Source organism: Hesperophylax consimilis, unplaced genomic scaffold, assembly GCF_061612785.1.
Source record: "Hesperophylax consimilis isolate HC1 unplaced genomic scaffold, BYU_Hcon_1.0 scaffold_36, whole genome shotgun sequence".
Classification (NCBI taxonomy): Eukaryota; Metazoa; Arthropoda; class Insecta; order Trichoptera; family Limnephilidae; genus Hesperophylax; species Hesperophylax consimilis.
In genome coordinates this window covers 1,597,752-1,616,848 of record NW_028301266.1, presented here as the reverse complement: position 1 = coordinate 1,616,848, position 19,097 = coordinate 1,597,752, and the positions used below count along the sequence as shown (strand labels likewise).

The following is a 19,097-nucleotide window of genomic DNA, read 5'->3' as shown; positions in this document are numbered from 1 at the left end:
TCCAGAAACTTTTAAAGTATCATTTAATAGTAACTTGACTTTTATTAATGGTAGCATCTCTAGTTTTTTGGATTCTTCTCATTCAGTTCAATTTCTAATTCAGAGTTATTTACCGTTTTCACAACCGCTTTTTGATTTTTCTCCCTAAACCAGCAATTTTCCTCACGATGGTAACGTTTCCCTTTTTTCTCATTAACACAGATTCGGCATGGTTTTTTTTCTTCAATTTCTTTAGATTTAGCGTCAGAATAAATATTACTTTTTTTTCTTTCATACTTATTCTTTTCAACAAGATGTTCTAATTTTCCTATTTTATTGTAAAGATCTTCCGTTCCTTGTAAGATTTCTCTGTCAATTTTATCAGTCACATAATTAGGTAAGCCAAATGCTATGAGGTCGATAAGTGTCCCAGTATCAATTGATTTCCATACTTCCAGCAATAATTTTTCTTTTTTTAAAGCATACTCGAGCAACGAACCTGCTTGATATTTAAAAGCAAGAGCATATCTAATGGGTGACCATCCTTTGTTTGCAAACGTATCACAAAAAATTTTCTCCCATGTGTCCCACTCCGATTCCACTGTAAGTTTCATTAGCATGCAACTGTACCACTCTACACCGGAGTATTACAAAAAATGTTTGAAAATTTCAATTTTCTTTTTGTCTTCGTTGATTTGGAAGCGTTCACATTCTTTGTTAAAATCTTCAATCCACTGGTTTGCATTTGAGCTTCTGCCATTGAATTTACCAATCATAAAATCCTTTCCGATTTTCCCTAAATTTTGAGATTCAGATTTTGTTTGTTTACCTTCAAGCAATTTCTCTAACAGTTTTTCCAGCGTTTGACTTGATCCAATAGGTAAAGACTCAGCATTATTTGTGTTTTCCGTAATTTCTTCTAGGTAAATATCATTAAACTGTAAGTTTTGTTCTGTATCTAAATATATTTTTGACATTTCATCCGTCAAGGTTATCCATATTTTCCTTGTTTGATGTCTTTTATTTAATGTTTTTTTTTACCTTAGCATAGTTTGGAGTGTTTGTAATTTCTTGGTGTAGATTTGTAGGTTGGGATTCGAGTGGTATTCCAAAAATCCGACCATCAGGTGTAGCGATTGAGGTTATGCATATGACGTTTGATTTTCCATCTGCCGTCGGTCTCACAGCAAAATCAAACCTCAATTTTTCCATGTTTCGTTAAATAGTTGCAGTAAATGTTGTTTTATAATACAAAATTTAAAGCCCTTATTTCAGGTTTCTTAATAATGTGAGATATTATATTCAGGTGTATTCAATGAAATAATGATGACCCTTTTACTTTTATATCTCGCTTTAGTTCGCAAATGTCAAAGCTGTCAGCAGTGACACCTAGCGGGCCACCAACTAACTTGTCGGTAACGCGGCAAGTTCAAACTTAAAGAAAGCACTCTTAAGTGGTTTTCTTTACACGTATTTTAAAAGTTTTTTTTTTAAATTATATTTTTAATACACTGATATAACACTTATTAATTGACTGTTCACGTGCATTTTTTAATTCGATAAAATATAATTTAACTGTTTTCGGATTATTCAGCGGATTAAATAACTTTATAATTATTATTATTAGACTTCAACACCCTAGTTTCTGTCAAAATGAGAATAGTACAGATGTAAAAACGTTACAATCTTAATGTACTGGACGGGAGTCCGCACAAGACTGTAGATTTGAGCGCCGGTTCCAAACCGTGTCTTCAATCGATGGGAATGCTCCTTTACGGCCGATGATGATGATAGTTGTTTGATATTATTTCAATCTGCCTCCCGCACCTGGTGCTCGGTAAATGTTGGGCAATGGATGTGCTGTCGTTTCTGCTCGCTTCCGGCGTTGGCGGTTTTCCTAAGCAGGGCCGGCTGGTCTTGATGAGGTAACACCAGAAGGTTTGGAGCAGAAGACTAGGCAAGGTGAGGCAGTTGGTGGGCAGGAGTTACTTGTTGAAATAAAACGCTTGTTTTGGTGGTAAAGTTGAACTGATTTCATATTTTTAATTTTGCTGCTTATATTCTTTAAGACAGACTCGCAGCCGACATTTGGCTGTCGACCGAAAAAGGGTGGGGATTCTATCCGCGCTACAAACGCGTACATAAGCCACCGTAAAATGTTGCATATTCATTTTGCCGGATGTAAAGCCGAAGGCAGACGCTTGAATTTGGAAGTTTGCAAAGATTTTGCAAGCTCGCCTGAATTACAATTACATAGCAGTTATAACAATGTGTATCTTGACAATTAGATTTTTAGTTTGTCAAGATACGAAAAAAAAAAAGAATTTTTTGTAAAATAAAAGTGTAAAAATGATCTTGAAGCGATCAAATTTGTAAAATGATTAAGTTAGTATTTTTCGCAGGTTCCCCGTGACATAGCGCTCAGAAAGAGCTATGTATATAAAGAGCTATCGCTCTTCACTATGCTACGAGGTTCCAGGGTATCTATTCCAGAGTCTCTACCACGAATTACTCGCTATGCGCCATCTACGAACGTAAATCTCTACGACTTTTGTCATAAGTTCTATATTTATGCATTCTTGAGTGTCGCACGGTTGAAGAGATGACTGTGTTGGCCACCCTGTGAATATTGTCTATGTTTCTGATGTGTTTGAGATTTCTATGGAGTTAATTTGAAATGTCAAAACAAACCGTTGCCGCGTCGTCCTGTCAACGTTTTTATTTTCTTCCGCACTTTTACTGAAATGAATGGCGGTGGTGGATATATTTCGAAATGCCAGAAAGATCTTTTAGTAGAGCTGGTTGGTGCAGACGCCGAGTTGATGTCTGGCAAATTTTCATCCAATTTCACCGTCAGGGAATCCAGAAGAAGGTGGACGGTGATCGCCGAGAAGCTGAATGCTCTCGCTGGGGCAAACAAAGATTTTAAACATTGGAGAAAGGTTAGTACATATTTACTAATTTCCATTATTTATGTATATCGTACGTTTAAAATTTATTCTTGTTGCTCGAATGCTTCGTTTATTTATTCAACAAAACGAATATGATGTTCATTTGGCGTTTCATTTTAACCTAATTTGGTTGTTAAAATTCACGCAACCTCATGAATTTTAACAACCGTCGATCGTTTCAAAATCTAAGAATATGACTATTTTAACTAACTATCCATCACGCTGTTTTCTCAGGGATGGGCACAGAGGATGGACCGCCAAATAACTCGGTCTTGGCACACACTCCGTGTCTTATTCACATTCATACACCGTCTCATATATAATCTTCTGTTATTCTGACTCATGACATGACCCGACTCAAGTATCTGATTCTCTTGATCGTGCCATGTCTTCCTCGGGCGTCCCCGAAATCTTCTACTATTCTCATTTGTGATCCCTATCTTGAATATTTTAAGATGTTATAAAGTGTATTTCTACATTACTTTTATATGTACTGTCAATAATGAATATTTTTCAAAATTGTTTTCAGACATGGCAAGATTTAAGATCCAAAACCAAATCGAAGAACTCCGCCTTGAGACAGCATGCGGCTGGGACTGGAGGTGGACCACCGGCGCCAGCAGCCCACCTAAGCACGACTGATGAGAAGATCCTTCAACTCATCAATCCTGTTTTGTTAACAGGCCACCTGGGAGTTGCACCTCCTGTTGCTGGCTGCAGCAGCTGGCAGTCTTTCGAGAGCGTTGAGGTACCGCTGCTCTCGGAGGCCCCATCACTCTCGGAGGCATCACCACTGTTGGAGGCAACACCTTCCTTGGAGGAACCCGTCACCATTGAATCTCCACCCATGCAGACTCGGAGGCCAAATATGGCATCACGTAGAGTGGTAAATGCGGTAAATGCATCTAACAGATTTTTAGAACAGGGGGACCAGAACATGATAAACCAACAAAAAATTTTTAATGGGATGCTGGCATTAATGACGAGGCTAACAGATTCTGTTGAAATACACAACACACAATCAATAGAATTATTAAATACGATAATAAGACTGTTAGAAGAATCAAAGGCCAAATCTAACTTATAATTTGATGTAATTAAATAATTCTATTGATTGTGTGTTGTGTATTTCAACAGAATCTGATTTGTTTTTGGGATATTGTGCCGTGTTGCGCTACCTCCTTCTTTAACCAACATTTTGGATAGCTTTACAGTGTCCATCATCCACGGCAGGTGATGGACGGGGCAGACGTGTAGTAACACATCTGCCCTGATGATGGACACTGTAAAGCTGTCCGAAACGCTGGCTGGCTAAAGAAGGAGGTAACGCAACACGACATAATACTCCTTAAACAAATCACTATAATACTTTTTTAAACGTAAAAATTTTAAATTTGCCGTCTCATCTACTAGCCTCGTCATTAAAGCAAGCAGTATATTATTTGAATGTTGGATGCATTTAATGAATCTACCACTTTATGTGACACCGTATTTTGCCTCTGAGTTGAACGGGTGGGGGTTCAATGGTGAGGGGTTCCGCCAAGGAAGGTGTTGACTCCAAGAGTGTGCGTGCACGGAGAAAAACGAGTTACTAAGAATCTCGTCAACTTATTGGTACTCATGTTAAAAAAGTGACTGCAGGACGTTTCCTGATAAAGTTTGAGTTAATTCCCAATATATCGGAGGACGTATGTACTGTGCGTCTGCCCCGACAATTTATTCGGATTAAAATAAACATTATGTTTTTTGTATTTATTTATATATTTTTTAATTGGTTAAGTTTTTTTTGATACGTATAGGCACGTACATAGCATAAAATATAATACAGTAACAATAAAAAATCCAATAATGGATGTGCATGGACATTAGAGAGTGTGTACACAAATCAGTGGTGAATAAATAAGAAAAATATAGTACCTGTAGATAGATTAATGTGATTGATTTACAGGAGTTTCTGTGATATAAAATTATTTAAAAAAATATAAGAATTATTATATTATTCAACATATAATTTTTTGAAATGTTAAATGTTGTTGTTTTGTGACACCATTATATTGTTTAAAAATTGTGGTATTTTTCAACGTAATGAATGAACATTTTATTTTTCGCATAAACATAATGTGTTATACTTAAAAATTAACACCAAAAATGTAATTGTTAATACTAGAAAATATCAGACTTCACTGCAGTGTAATTTCTCTAGTTTATATTGCAAAATATGTTAAAATTGAACAACTGAAAACTGTTTTTCAGTGTACTTATTTTTTGTCCTTAGCTTGTACTACAAAATATATTGAAATTGTATATTGCAAAGTGCTGTCTTGTTTTTTGTATTATTTGATAAAAATTTCATAATATTACATACATTTTTTTAAGATCACACCATTGTTTTCTTTTTTAAGATAATATGAATTATATTTTAAATTTTACATTACTACATTATTACAAAATACGTAAAAGTTGTTGAAATTCACTTTACACATATAACATCGCACGAGCACTGCAGAGGCAACTGCTATTGGCGGCGATGGGGCTTGCACAGCAACTGGCTTCAAAATAATTTTTTTATATGTTTAGTTTCCAACGCAACCTTCTTTGTGGTGGGTATATGACCTGTGTAATAAATACATAGATGGTATTATGTCGGCCCTAAATAATTTAGTTAGTTTGCAACCAAAATAAGGTGGTGCTTACAAAGTTACTAATTATAATCATATGTACATATTATGTTTGCGTTGTCGCGTTCAGCCTCATCTAGCCTAGTGTGTGCAGCTAATCCACCATCATTAATACTAATAAAACCAAAACACTTGATAAATAATATTATAGAATTAACAGAATAACAAAACGATAAAAAAAGATTCGTATAAACATTAACGGAAATAATTTAGAACGATCCTATTTTGAAGAGCTCTACCAGCCACTAAATCTGGGTTAATTCTGTTAACAGCCCCAGGCCCCAGTTCGGCAGCCCTTCCACCAGCAATCACTCCTAAATCTAGATTATGATCAATCAGGTAATCTGGAAGATCAAATTTATCTTCTACACACATATTGTGAAGCACTGTGCATGCATTGATAATTCTGGAAGCCTTTTCGGGAGCATAATGAAGAACCCTGTGTTTACAAAGGCAACGGAATCTCATTTTTAAAACACCGTTACATCTCTCTACAGTTGACCTGATTGATCTTAGTTTTGTATTGAACCTTTCTGCGGGCGATCCAGGTTCAGCCCTATCGATTTGGGTCATTAACCAAGGTCGCAAAGGGTACCCAGAGTCCCCCAGAAGATAATACCCTGATTGACCACGCGTATACAACTGCTTCAGCACAGGTTCCACAGAACACGACTTCCATATAAATGCATCATGAGTGCTTCCAGGGAAACGTGCATCAACATGCAAAATTCGGAGATCCGAGTCACAAATTAACTGAACTTTAATCGAATGGTAAGCTTTTCTATTAACATAGATGTGTTCCGGAGTGACTGGATCTCTTGTGTTTGGCGGGAATATAGCCACGTGAGTGCAGTCGATGCACCCGATAATTCCTGGGAATCTATATTTATTGTAAAACCAAAAATAAACAAATATTATTGATAGAGCCAACCTCAAAATAAGTAAATAATGTGATCATAATATTCGTCTAATAAAAACTTACTTATTCCTTATCTCGTTTAGTGCCTGGATATTTGGGGGAAATTTTACCCATTCATTGAAGATCTCTGGTTTATTGAGGGCATTTACTACCTCCTCTAGTGCACGTGAAATTGAGGGTTGCGAAATTGCAACGTTCACGTTACACCCCACGGGCAATTGATAACCACCCGTGGCAAAAAAAATTAATGCTGCTAACACCTGTCAAACAACCAACAGATTAATTAGCAAGTTAATTTTCATGTGAAAACTGTCATTTTTTTTTAATTTTTTGTGCTCACTTTAGTTTCGACATCTAGAGCTGAAGAACGGGATGGGGGTGTCATGAACGGGGACACAGCGAGTATTAGCCGACGTACTAAGCCTTTGTTAAGCCTAAAATTCCTGACGAATGCTTCGTCAGTTAAGTTGGCGAAAGAATCGACCCTCTGGCGAAACGTTCTTGCTGGTCTCAAAGCAGCTACCTCAGCTTCCTCTATGTTGTGTATTGCAGTCAACACCGCCGGTAAATCAGCCATTATATTACCTATAACTCGGTATCTATGTCAGGTAATGATTTTAGCAAAACAAACTTATCAGACCCGAGTGGTTAAAACAACTTTGCAGAACTAAACGAATCCGATACCAACTTCGAAGGCGCGCGGGAAACGATTTTTTTTTTTTTTTGTATAAGGCAATTCACCAGGATGCAATGAGATTTTGACAGTTTTGCCGATCTCTACTGCTTCGACCCACTCGTTGTTTAAGTCGAATGAATTTTGACGTATGGCGTGTAGTATGTACTTTCGGTGAGACTCAGGAATAACAAACTCTACCAGTGTATGTACTTTCGGCGGAAATTGCGAGCGATAGAGACTGGGGAATAGATACCCTGGATTTTTGTAGAGGCAAAAAAGTAAAAATATTTGTACAAAAATGGTTAAACAAATTCGTTAAAAAACGGCACTTTAAATATCTCCTCAGTAGTAGCACGTCGCAAATAGTGTTTATTTAACTATCGCCGAGGAGATGTACAAGTAAAAAATAGGTATTTGTAACATTTAATAAATTGTTATTTGTTAGTAAATTTGTACATTGAAAAATCTGAACATCGTACATCGTGCGCGATACGGTACCGATGCTTTTCGAGGTCAGAATATTCAGGCCAATTCGGCCGAAACGGGATACAAAATTAGCAGTGGCGGGGAGTGAGGATTTTGCCAGTGGCGTGGAGTTGGCACATTTTATAAATGTAAACATATTTTGACAAAATGAAATAATGTGGACAACAACGTCCGTTACACTTATTCTTATTGCAACGTAAGTCCCTTTAAATTTAGCTAATGCTGTCAGTGGGGCCCCCAAGGAACCAAGGGGGAGTGGATTCTATAGTCGTGGGGCCTTCATGGAACCAACGGGGAGTTGACTCTTCCCCCGTGGGGCCTTCGGGGAAAGAAGGAGGAGTGAAGAGGAGAGAGGAGACCCTCTTCCCTCGTTGGACCTTAAGGGAACCAAGGAGGAGTGGATAGGAGAGATGAGGACACCTTCGTGAACTGTTCCCTTGTGTGGCCTTCACGGAACCAAAGGCGAATGTAGAGGTGAGACGAGGCTCTCTTCCCTTCTGGGGCCTTCAGGGAACCAAGGGAGATTGGAGAGGAGAGATGAGACCTGGGAAGACACATTGTTGAACCAGGGCCTTAGCATGAGAAGTCGATATAGCCCTATAGCAATACGATATCGTTAAAATACGTCATCAATGAGCACTTAACGACATATGCTAGCACGATCAAAATATAACAACCGACGATTGTTAAAATTCCTTGTCTATGGTCAAAGTAGCGACGGTATCGTTAAAATTGCGAGCATGAGAATGTATCGATAGGATAACTTCCGACCGACGGTTGCTAAAAGCCCGCCGAATATAACGTGGGGTCTTGAGTGTCAGTTAAAACTTTGGTTGGCTGTCGATATACGTATTTTTTTAATAATGTCGTTCATTATGCAAAATTTCTGGTTCAATGAAAGGAGGCAGGTTAGGGAAGATCGTAGGATTGAAAGGCGTCGTCTACGCGATCAATTGAATCCGTTCGAACTTGCAGAGACGGAATTCAGACAATTGTTTCGAATATCGCGTATTATGGCTAGAGATCTCATTGATCAATTAACTCCTTTTCTAGTGTCAAAAAATACATTAGGACTTCCAGTATACATTAAAGTGAGAGTATTAAATATTATTGATATCTTAGTAAAACAAAAACACAATATAAATCTATCCACCACTGGAACGACCACGTGAAATAAATAAATTTGCTTCGATTGCTGATGATAATTTTTCACAATAAAGTGATTAAAATGATCAAAAGTGAAGTTTATTAATTAGTTGTATTATTTATGATGTTGACAGGTACTCGCACCCATCAGCTTCTTTGCTACAGGGAGCTACCAACGTGGAGTAGGCCAAGATCACTTCTTGGCGATAGGGCAAACTACCGTTAGCAAGTGCATAAAACTCTTTATGAAAGCAGTTTTAGAACATCTGTACAGAAGATGGATACATTTTCCGGCTACAAATGAAGCCCGCAAGCAAGTAGAGAGTAGTTTTAGGGAAAAATTAAACTTTCCACATGTTCTGGGATGCATCGATTGCACCCACATCGCCATCGTCACCCCTTCCAGACACGAGGAGCAGTACAAAAACCACAAAGGATTTTATTCGCTGAATGTTCAAGTGGTAAATATTTTTTCAGAAATAAAACAGCCGGATTGTTGTTTTCAAATTTTATTGAAGGTTTTTTATGTTTGAGAAACAGGTCTGCGATGCTACGTTGAAAATATTGAGCATCAACACACGCTTCCCGGGTACTGTCCATGACCAATTCATTTGGAATAATAGTTTAGTCAAAACTGAAATGAACAGACTATACAATCAGAGAATTGGGACATATTTCTTGCTAGGTATGTATTTCAACAACTCATTTTAAAAAAAGGCAAAAAAATCATAATTTAGTAGTTGTATGTACCTATTATAATGGGTGTTTTGTTTCAATCAGGCGATTCTGGATATACACTCGAGCCTTATCTGATGACACCAATATTGAATGCAGTCGAGGGGAGTGCCCAATACAGATACACAAAGGCGCACTGTGAGGCGAGATGTTCCGTAGAACGCCTATTTGGGGCATGGAAGGCTATATTCCGTTGCCTCAGGAAAGACAGAGTTCTTCATTATGAGCCCGATGCTGCTGGTCAAATAATTATTACTTGTGCTATACTATACAACATGATGAAGCACTATAAATCAGTTTCCTTGTTGAACTATATGCATTTAAAAAAGTAAGGCAACAGTACAAAATATTAATAAATTGTTCTCTATTTTCAGATTAACAGACGATTATAATGATAATGTAGAGTTAAGAGAGGTTGAGCTGCTGCACCAGCCTGAAGATGTCAGCAGGGTTGTTGCAGCCCGCAGAGTGAGAGACGAACTAGTGCGAAAGTACTTCTCCCACGAATGATAATATATTAAACAAGGAAACTGACTTATAGTGCTTCATCATGTTCAAACATTGTATCGTATGTACCTACATTGTAAAAACAATTCACGCCTCACAGAGACATTGCAAGAGTTTGAAGAACTGCTACTAATCAAGTATACATATATGCAAAGCGCTGCATGCAATATTTCACAAAAAGAACTTCAATAGTAGTTTAAAACATTGTATTGTATGTACCTACATTGTAAAAACAATTCACGCCTCACAGAGACATTGCGAGAGTTTGAAGAAATGCTACTAATCAAATATACATATATGCAAAGCGCTGCATGCAATATTTCTCAAAAAGAACTTTAATAGTACTTTAAAACATTGTATCGTATGTACCTACATTGTAAAAATAATTCACGCCTCACAGAGACATTGCAAGAGTTTGAAGAACTGCTACTAATCAAGTATACATATATACAAAGCGCTGCATGCAATATTTCTCAAAAAGAACTTCAATAGTACTTTAAAACATTGTATTGTATGTACCAACACTGTAAAAACAATTCACGCCTCACAGAGACATTGCAAGAGTTTGAAGAACTGCTACTAATCAAGTACATATTCATATATGCAAAGCGCTGCATGCAATATTTCACAACAAGTACTTCAAAAGTACTTTAAAACATTGTATTGTATGTACCTACATTGTAAAAACAATTCACGCCTCACAGAGACATTGCAAGAGTTTGAAGAACTGCTACTAATCAAGTATATGTATATGCAAAGTGCTGCATGCAATATTACACAACAAGTACTTTAAAATATTGTATTGTATGTATCTAAATTGTAAAAAAAATGACATTTGTTGTTGAGTTTCACTTTTTCACAAGAAACATAAAAATTATGAACATACAAAACGTTAATAAAAATAAAAATTTAACACACAAAGTATACAAAAAACTTATTATCTTGAAAATTATAAAAAAAACTTAAAAACTAATCGTATTCATCCTCCGACTCCAACTTCAACGTATAGTTAGGCGAGTTAGCAAATGATGTTGACGGTTGAGTTTGTCTAGAATTAGAAATGTTTTATTAGAGATCTCATTCATTCTACTTTCATCGTACCTCCTAGCTGGACTGCTTGCCTCTCCAAGGACAATTGTTAATAATCGTGTTCCATCCCTTGTGAACATACTTCGCAATCTCTCAAGTGACATATTAAATAATGCAATATTTAATTTAATTTGTTCAGTTTTGTACATTAAATGTTTTTAAAAGCCTGTATAGATGTATAGCAAATAAATACCTCGCCAACTGTCGTTGGAGTAAACAAACCCTTTCACGTTCCACTGCCGTGTATCTCTGAAACAAGAGATGATAATTCATTAATTTACTAACTTAATTTACCTTCTATAGTAAATTAGTTATTAGTGCCAGTGAGACGAGACCACTGTATCTTGCCCGGTCTCGGGGTGCCCTGACAAATAATTACAAAAAGGAACAGGAAATACCTCAAAAATGTCAGCAAATCGATCCATTGAACTCTGAAATGATAAATAACAACTCATTAATTTAATTTAAATAACAATAGGTAGTCGACATACTAAAAGGAAGATTATAAATTAATTTATTCATTTTGAATTTCTCGCCAAGCTGGATTTTACATGTTTATTAATTTTTTTTAACACAAAGAATATCTAAACAAACAGAACAATAAAAACTCCACCGCGCAAAATGGAAAAATAGTACATTGGGAATAGTACAATAAATAAATGAAATAAGTCAAAGCTGGGCATTTTATTTTGTTCTACTAAGATTTAATTCTAATTTAAAAGTACAGTGCCACACTTATAAGTTGGCGCTGGCCTAAACATGAATTGACGCTATTTCTTTATATTTTAATCTGGCAACTTACACGTGTAGCGCTGTATTTGGGAGTGATTCGAAGAGAAATAGGAAATACCTTAAAAATATTGGAGAATTTATGAATAGCTCCCACAAGCTCCTTGGATGATTGGTTATTAGCCTCCTGCGCCATCACCATCCGAACCCCCACATCTGGCTTGTCAGTTAGCTTCCTCTTCTTGCTCGGGCGAGAAGGGGAAGCTATGTCACGCCATGTCTGTAAAATGTAAAAATAATGTCAGGTTAAAAGTGATTTACGGTCTTATATCAAGTGTCTCGATGATAGATTATATTAGAAGGTCAGCAAAGTTTGCTGCAACCAGTTTGTATAGGTAGGTACAAATACTCACTGTTTTCCACTGCTCGGCTGACTTAGCAGGACCCAATTCTGCCAGTTGTTCCGCCAAATTCCGCCACATATCCTTATTTGAACCCTGAGGTCCCACAAACCTTCCAGCGGCGAACTCCGAATGGTCAGCCATATAGCTGGTTAGCAGATCCATTTGACTGGTCGTCGACCTTACTCTCTTCCTGAAATCATAATATCAGCATTTTGAATATCTTAAAATACTGCGTATGATTGAAATATTAGTAAAAATAACTTCAAAATTTTGACACAATAGAATGTAAGTATATCTCTTTGATAATAATGGAAATTCTTTCACATAAAAAGATAAATAAATAACTTACCCAGCTACCATTGCTTGCGACATCGTAAAATATTAAAAAAAACAAGGCGGTTACAATGATCAAGCTTGAAATCTGACGTTTGACGTCTGACGTCTATCCAATTCATAGACAATTCCTTCCCAGTATTGCCAGCGTATATCGATTTGTATTTATTGCCTTATCGATGTCGTTAGAGATATCAATAGTGTTCTCATGCTAGGGAAGTCGTTATAAAATGGTCGGTAGATACGCTTAGCAATACGATATCGTTAAGTTCGATCGATTCTCATGCTAAGGCCCCAGAGGACATAGTCAGATATCCAATAACAACCCTGGTAATCTTTATTAACTCTTAAACCCTACCACTCTGGGAATGTAATTAATAAAAAAATTAATAAAATAAAAGTATTTGATATTTTTTTAAATATTATTTTTATTATGGCAAAGTAATAAGAAAAGACAATAAAATTTATTAATCAAAACTAATAGACATTTTTGTTGTCACATGAAGGACAAATTTTGTATTGATGGTCAACACAAATATGGCGGCGACAAGTGTTACAGACAGATCGAGATTTTCTGTCTTTTGTGCGCGGACAAAAGCAGCAGCGACCAGGTTTGGGATTATCAGGGACCGGCCTATGATCTTCACTGTGAATATTCAAGACTGCACGTATAGTTTCTCTGATATCCCGGGGTAAACTTGGCCATTGTAATTTTGCTCTCATATGAGGTTTTATGAGTGCCATTGTCAAACTCTTAAGAAATTCACGCCGCTTGGTTATTTTCTCTTTATCAATGTTAGTTGACAGCTTGAATAAGACTCAAGAGTTAACACTAACAGCATTTAGCAACCCGTAGAAGAGACACATGGGCCACTTTTTGGTCTTCCTGGACGTTGAGTACTTCTTACAAAGTTGGCCAAACACATCCACCCCTCATTTGGTTTTATTATAGAAATGTATTATTTCTGGAAGGTACACTTCATTATCCTTGTCAGGGCTGACATGCATGGTGGACAGCATGATTACAACTTTCTTCTTAGCTGACTTCAGAGGACAATACGACAAAAGTGTGAGAGGTCCGTCGTAGGCAAACATTGAGGTGCATCTCTCTCGATTTTTAGTGTCCAAGAAAACAGGAGGAATTTCTCGTTTATTCTTCTTTACAGTTCCAACTAGTGTTATCCCTTTTTCCAGTAAATTCTTGGCCGTAGGTATAGACGGGAACCAATTGTTACATGTCAGGTTTCTGTTAAGATCTTGTACGGGAGCAGTCAGTTCCATGACATTATTTTGTCGTTTTCTGTACAGAACTAATGGAGAATCTAGCACACGAACTAAGCGCCTATCTTATTCATTTATACCAGCCCCATCATTGTCAGGCACTAAATACTCTTCATCTCCTTCCACTCTATCTTGATCACCGTGTTCATGAGATGCGACTTGAATGGTCCGGGGAATCCTCGATCACACCGTCGGGCTCATCTTCTGAATCTTCTCCTAGGTTTAGCTTTTCGTCGTCAGAAACCAACAAAGCAGCTGCAATTTAACCCCCCCCACAAGACTTCGAGTCTGGGTTGCCATATCTGAAAACAATACAGACACCTCATTACACTGCATACACTGTCATTACATTCATAACACATTATTAGTCCATGAATGTCTCGTTATTGGGCGCAGGCCCTCCCTATCAACACTGTACTCTAACCATTATCACAAAGTAAAGTAAATCATAAATAATGTGTAAACTTACCAGAAATGTTGAAAAACAACTTTAGTAATTCAAGTATAACTGGAAGGAAGAACTAACACTATTCCTACCACGGGGAACTGGGGTACCCCGGAACACCTGTGGACGCGAGTGCACTTGCCGGGCGGTCACGGCTTACCGACGTACTTACGCGACAATTATAGAGAGTAGATTAGCTAGAGCGATTTTTTAACAGTGCAATATTGTCAAAATTGTTGATATTTTAAACACCAGGGGGGTACTCCAGTACCCCAGGTAGGGTTTAAGAGTTAAAGGAACCGGATTACTGTTAAAGGAGTGAGGTAAAATGGGAGACAATGTGCCTATGGCCTAAGTGCTCACGGGAACTATATGTAAACCGTCTGCGCTCTATAAATAAATAAAATAATAAAACTTATTTTCCATATTTATGACACTAAATTGCGTTGACTAGAAATAAAAAAATATTATTATCTGTTCTTACTTATAACTTGAACAGTTTCATAAGCACTAGTAATGGACTATAATTTTTTTCAAATAAATAAATAGAAGAAACGAAATAAACAGGCGATTGCTAGAATTGGATGATACTATTTATACGAATGAAAAAGATATTTTTATTTGAGTTTATTTAGGAAAAATACAGTTGTACATGTGAATTAATTTAAATTTAAGTTTTTTTTAATTTTTTTTATTGGTTTTCAAGCTACAATCCCGTTAAACTGCAATAAAGCAGTTTGTCAACAGGATGTTAATGATCAATTACATACATACACACATAATATTATTACTATAACTATACAATTAACACACCTAAATTAATATAAACTATCTCTATTTAGTAACCATTGTTTCAGCATATATCTCAATCTATTTGTAGAATTGCAATTTTTTATATTAATGGGTAACATGTTAAGCATTTTTGGCACGTTAAATTCTAGGGTTCGCCGTCCGTATTTATTATTATATTTTGGAACAAGCATTCCTTCATTCTTTGTAAACCTTGTATTATATTCATGTTCCACTTTCCTTTTATAATCAGACTCAGATATATGTTGAATCAATATTTTGTACCATAATAAGGCCTGCACCGATAATATTGTTAAATTCCGATACAACAATGATATGTTTAGTCTCTGTGAAAAAATTTGTTTTTGAGCTAATAACTTAACCATAGAATTTTGCACTGGTTGCAGGTGGTTTAAATTAGTTTTACAAGAGTGACCCCAAGTAGTTAAACCATACCGTAAGGTTGATTCTGCGAGTGATAGGTAAATAATTTTCAAAATATTAACCGGAACGAAACATTTCAGTTTGTATATCCTACCCACTATCGCTCTCAGCCGCTTGCAAGTTTTGTTTATTTGTGTATCCCATTTGAAATGACAATCAACAGTCACCCCCAAATAAAAGTATTCATTTACCAGTTCAATACTTTCACACATACAGGGCTGTAAAATGTTTTGATGAATACATATAAAATTATGTGAAATTATTTTAGGCATGATCTGAAATGAAGCATGTGGAGACCGTATGTGCATCAATTTAGTTTTCTTGGTATTAATGATTAGACCTGCGTCATGTGACCATTTTATCAGGGACGTAAAGTCATGTTGCATATATTTAATCGCAATGGATAATTGTTCATCAGATATGACAAGAGCAGTGTCGTCAGCATATAAAAAGTGTCTTACATATTTAAATATATTTTTCATTATTGATACAAATATAATATAAAGGGTTGGACCCAAAATCGACCCCTGCGGGACTCCAGCACAGATTTTTTTCCTCCCACTCATTTTTTCAAATATTTTTACACAGATATGTCTAATAAATAATTTTTAAACAAATGAGGTAGGTTACCTCTAATTCCAATTGCTTCTAAGATTTTTAATAATTTCTGTGGGTCAATTGTATCAAACGCTTTGGAGTTATCTATAAATAGTACTAAAACATGTCTTTTATGGTTTAATTCATTATTAATATAATTTGAAAAATCCTGTAATAAATTCTCTGTGATTTTTTTCTTTTGAAAGGATTATTGTTTTTGGTCTATAATATCAAATTTTTCTAAGTATTTATTTAATTTTAAGGAAATATATTTTTCAAAAATTTTTCCAAGTGCAGGCAAGATACTGATAGGTCGATAGTTTCCTATTTCTGAGTGCTTTCCTCCTTTGTATATAGGTCTAGTAATAGCACATTTAAGATCATTTGGCAATTCAGCTTCTATAATGTATATTAACTAAGTGCGTTATAATGGGTCCTAAAATATCTATATGTCGTACATTCTTATGTTGTCCATTCCTAAGGATTTTGAATTTTTCATTTTCTTAACCATATTTTTTATCTCAGTGAGAGTTGCCTTTGGTAAATACATACTGTGAGGTAATTCTATTTGATTAACATTGGATGCCTTAAAATCACATCTGTGCAACATTTGGCTTATACTATTTGATAAATAATTTACATATTGGTTTGTTACACTTTCCACCGTCTGTTCCTTTAACACATATCGTGAGATGACTTCATCACAATAACTTTTAGTTTTTCTTCCCAACATTTTATTTATTTCATCCCATGTTTGCTTAGTATTATTGAAACTACGTTTGAATTTATCTTTAAAATAACAATTTTTTCTTTTAGTAATTAATTCGTTGACATTATTTTGCATGTACCTGTATTCATTTTCATAAGTTTTATTACAAGGAGAATTTTTCCATCTTCGAAACAATAAATCCCTTTTTTTATTAACTCTAAAATATCTGTAGTTATCCACTTTTTGATCGCATGTGGTCGTTTGGTTCGTTTTTCAAAAAATGACACAGTGCTTTTTTTATATAAATTAATTAAATTATTTTTAATTTGATGATACAAAAAGGTACTTTCTTTTTCATTAAGTAGAGAATTCCAATGTATTTCTCGGATGTGATTATCAATATGTTTTTGGGACAAAATTGTTATCTTTTTCATGTTTTTTAATGGTTCTTTTTGCACATCATATTTAATATTAACGGCTGTCATATAGTGATCTGCTATGGAAATCTCGCATACACACGCTGATAGCGAGTCCACTTGTTTAAGCCCGTTACTGTACCTAACGTATATATGATCTATGCATGATTGTGTTATGCACCCGCTAACAATTGCTTCCCGCGTCACACCGTCTATGCATTTGATCAAATAATTGCTTGCAAGAATATTTTCATACGAGCTTACTACAGGATCATGAAAATTCATCAAGTTTATATTAGTGTCCCCAAAGAACAAAACATTGTCTCGAAGGCCCATGAAATCCGTCAAAATAGATTCAATTTCCCTAATAAAAGATAGTTTGTTAAGATTCGGTGGTCGATATATCGCTAATATACTCAAACTTTTTTTATTTGGAAGAGTAATTACACCAAAAAAAAACATTTTTAAAATAATTTGATTCTAGTGGTGATTGTTTATTTTTTATTTATTTATTATTATTACATTTATTACATACAAGATATACAAATATAAAAGGAAGCTTTGACTGTCCAACTAGGAAGTTTCCCGTTTTAGGACAGTCAAATTGGCAGGTTGCGTGTACATAATTCCAGGTAGGTACATGTAAAATATAAAATAAAATTAAAATATAACATATAAATGTAAGAAAGAAAAATAGAAAGAAAATATTTTTTTAGGAAAATACAATTTAGCAGTAATGAACAATAAAATCCAGGTACATGTAAAATAGGTACATGTAAAATATAAAATAAAAATATAATATATCAATGTAAGAAAGAAAAATAAAAAAAATATTTTTTAGGTAAATACAAAATACAAAATCGAGGAAATCAACTCAGACTACGTTTTTTAATAATTTTTCGGGATCTGTCCTACCTAAGTCTAATAACCATTTAGTAATTTTAGTACCGAAGGCTGATAATTCACATAGTTTAAATTGAGAGGGGATTTTGTTGTATATTTTTGGTCCCAGGTATGAGAAAACTTTTTGATAAGCCGCAGTATTGCTAGTTGGAATAGAAAGGTCGTTTCTGCTCTTACTTCTGGTGTGATGATTATGATCGACTGTTATCGTTTTGTTTTTATTTTTGTGGACGCAGATTGTTATTTTTTATGTAACACTGTCGAACATCAAGCACATTAAACTCCTTGAAGAGAGCGTCGCTCGAGTATCTGAAGGGTTTCTTCATAATGACGCGTAGAATGGATTTCTGTGCCTTCAGTAGCGGGTATAATCACGGACGTATATATAGCTTTGATAAGGGGGGGGTCCGCAAATTAAAAAAAAATATATAAGGTCATGTTTTCGTGAAAAAAATAGTCAGTCTTAATCAATCAGCCTTTATTTTTAAATATTATATATATAAATCATTCAGTCTCTGATATTTGAACTAAAAATAAACATAACATAATTATCGCTCCTTATTTAAATAAAATCGCTTCGTTTATAACATAAAAAAAGAAATAACATAAAATAAGAGGTGGAAAACAAAATAACTTTTTTTTATACCTAATTTGTTAAGGTACACTAAACAAAAATACTCTTTCATCTTAAGAACAAATAATTTGTTTTAAAATTGAAACACCTTTTATTTAATCACATAACCAAATAATTTATTCTAAACTTTGGTCATATTGTAAGGCACTCTTTTTAATGAACTACAATTATAAAATTAAAATCAAAAAGTATCATCCTACCTACAATAACAAAATATTTTTAATGCAAATAATACTTAATGTATGAA

At 35.2% G+C, this 19,097-nt stretch overlaps 2 protein-coding genes across 2 annotated transcripts; one reads left to right on the top strand and one right to left on the bottom strand.

The window, feature by feature from the left end:
• Positions 1-2,723: 2,723 nt before the first annotated feature.
• On the top strand, positions 2,724-8,094 carry LOC149409120 (uncharacterized). The gene is made up of 3 exons (XM_089650157.1): positions 2,724-2,921; positions 3,460-3,825; positions 7,906-8,094. The coding sequence occupies exons 1-3, from the start codon at positions 2,724-2,726 to the stop codon at positions 8,092-8,094; spliced, it is 753 nt and encodes a 250-aa protein (XP_089506283.1).
• A 3,025-nt stretch (positions 8,095-11,119) lies between these two features.
• On the bottom strand, positions 11,120-12,692 carry LOC149409119 (uncharacterized). Its single transcript, XM_089650172.1, has 4 exons — positions 12,309-12,692; positions 12,017-12,175; positions 11,565-11,597; positions 11,120-11,415 (listed from the first exon to the last, which is right to left on the bottom strand). The coding sequence occupies exons 1-4, from the start codon at positions 12,459-12,461 to the stop codon at positions 11,302-11,304; spliced, it is 459 nt and encodes a 152-aa protein (XP_089506298.1). The 5' UTR covers positions 12,462-12,692; the 3' UTR covers positions 11,120-11,301.
• Positions 12,693-19,097: the final 6,405 nt, after the last annotated feature.

Bases quoted from the DNA above. Each gene is read 5' to 3' on its own strand.
- LOC149409120 (XM_089650157.1), top strand. From the start codon at position 2,724: ATGAATGGCGGTGGTGGATATATTTCGAAATGCCAGAAAGATCTTTTA. The intron at 2,922-3,459 runs GTTAGTACATAT...AATTGTTTTCAG, and splicing joins ATTTTAAACATTGGAGAAAG to ACATGGCAAGATTTAAGATC. The intron at 3,826-7,905 runs GTAAATGCATCT...CTTTAAATTTAG, and splicing joins CACGTAGAGTGGTAAATGCG to CTAATGCTGTCAGTGGGGCC.
- LOC149409119 (XM_089650172.1), bottom strand. From the start codon at position 12,461: ATGGATCTGCTAACCAGCTATATGGCTGACCATTCGGAGTTCGCCGCT. The intron at 12,176-12,308 runs GTGAGTATTTGT...TACATTTTACAG, and splicing joins CAGCCGAGCAGTGGAAAACA to ACATGGCGTGACATAGCTTC. The intron at 11,598-12,016 runs GTATTTCCTATT...TTATCATTTCAG, and splicing joins AATTCTCCAATATTTTTAAG to AGTTCAATGGATCGATTTGC.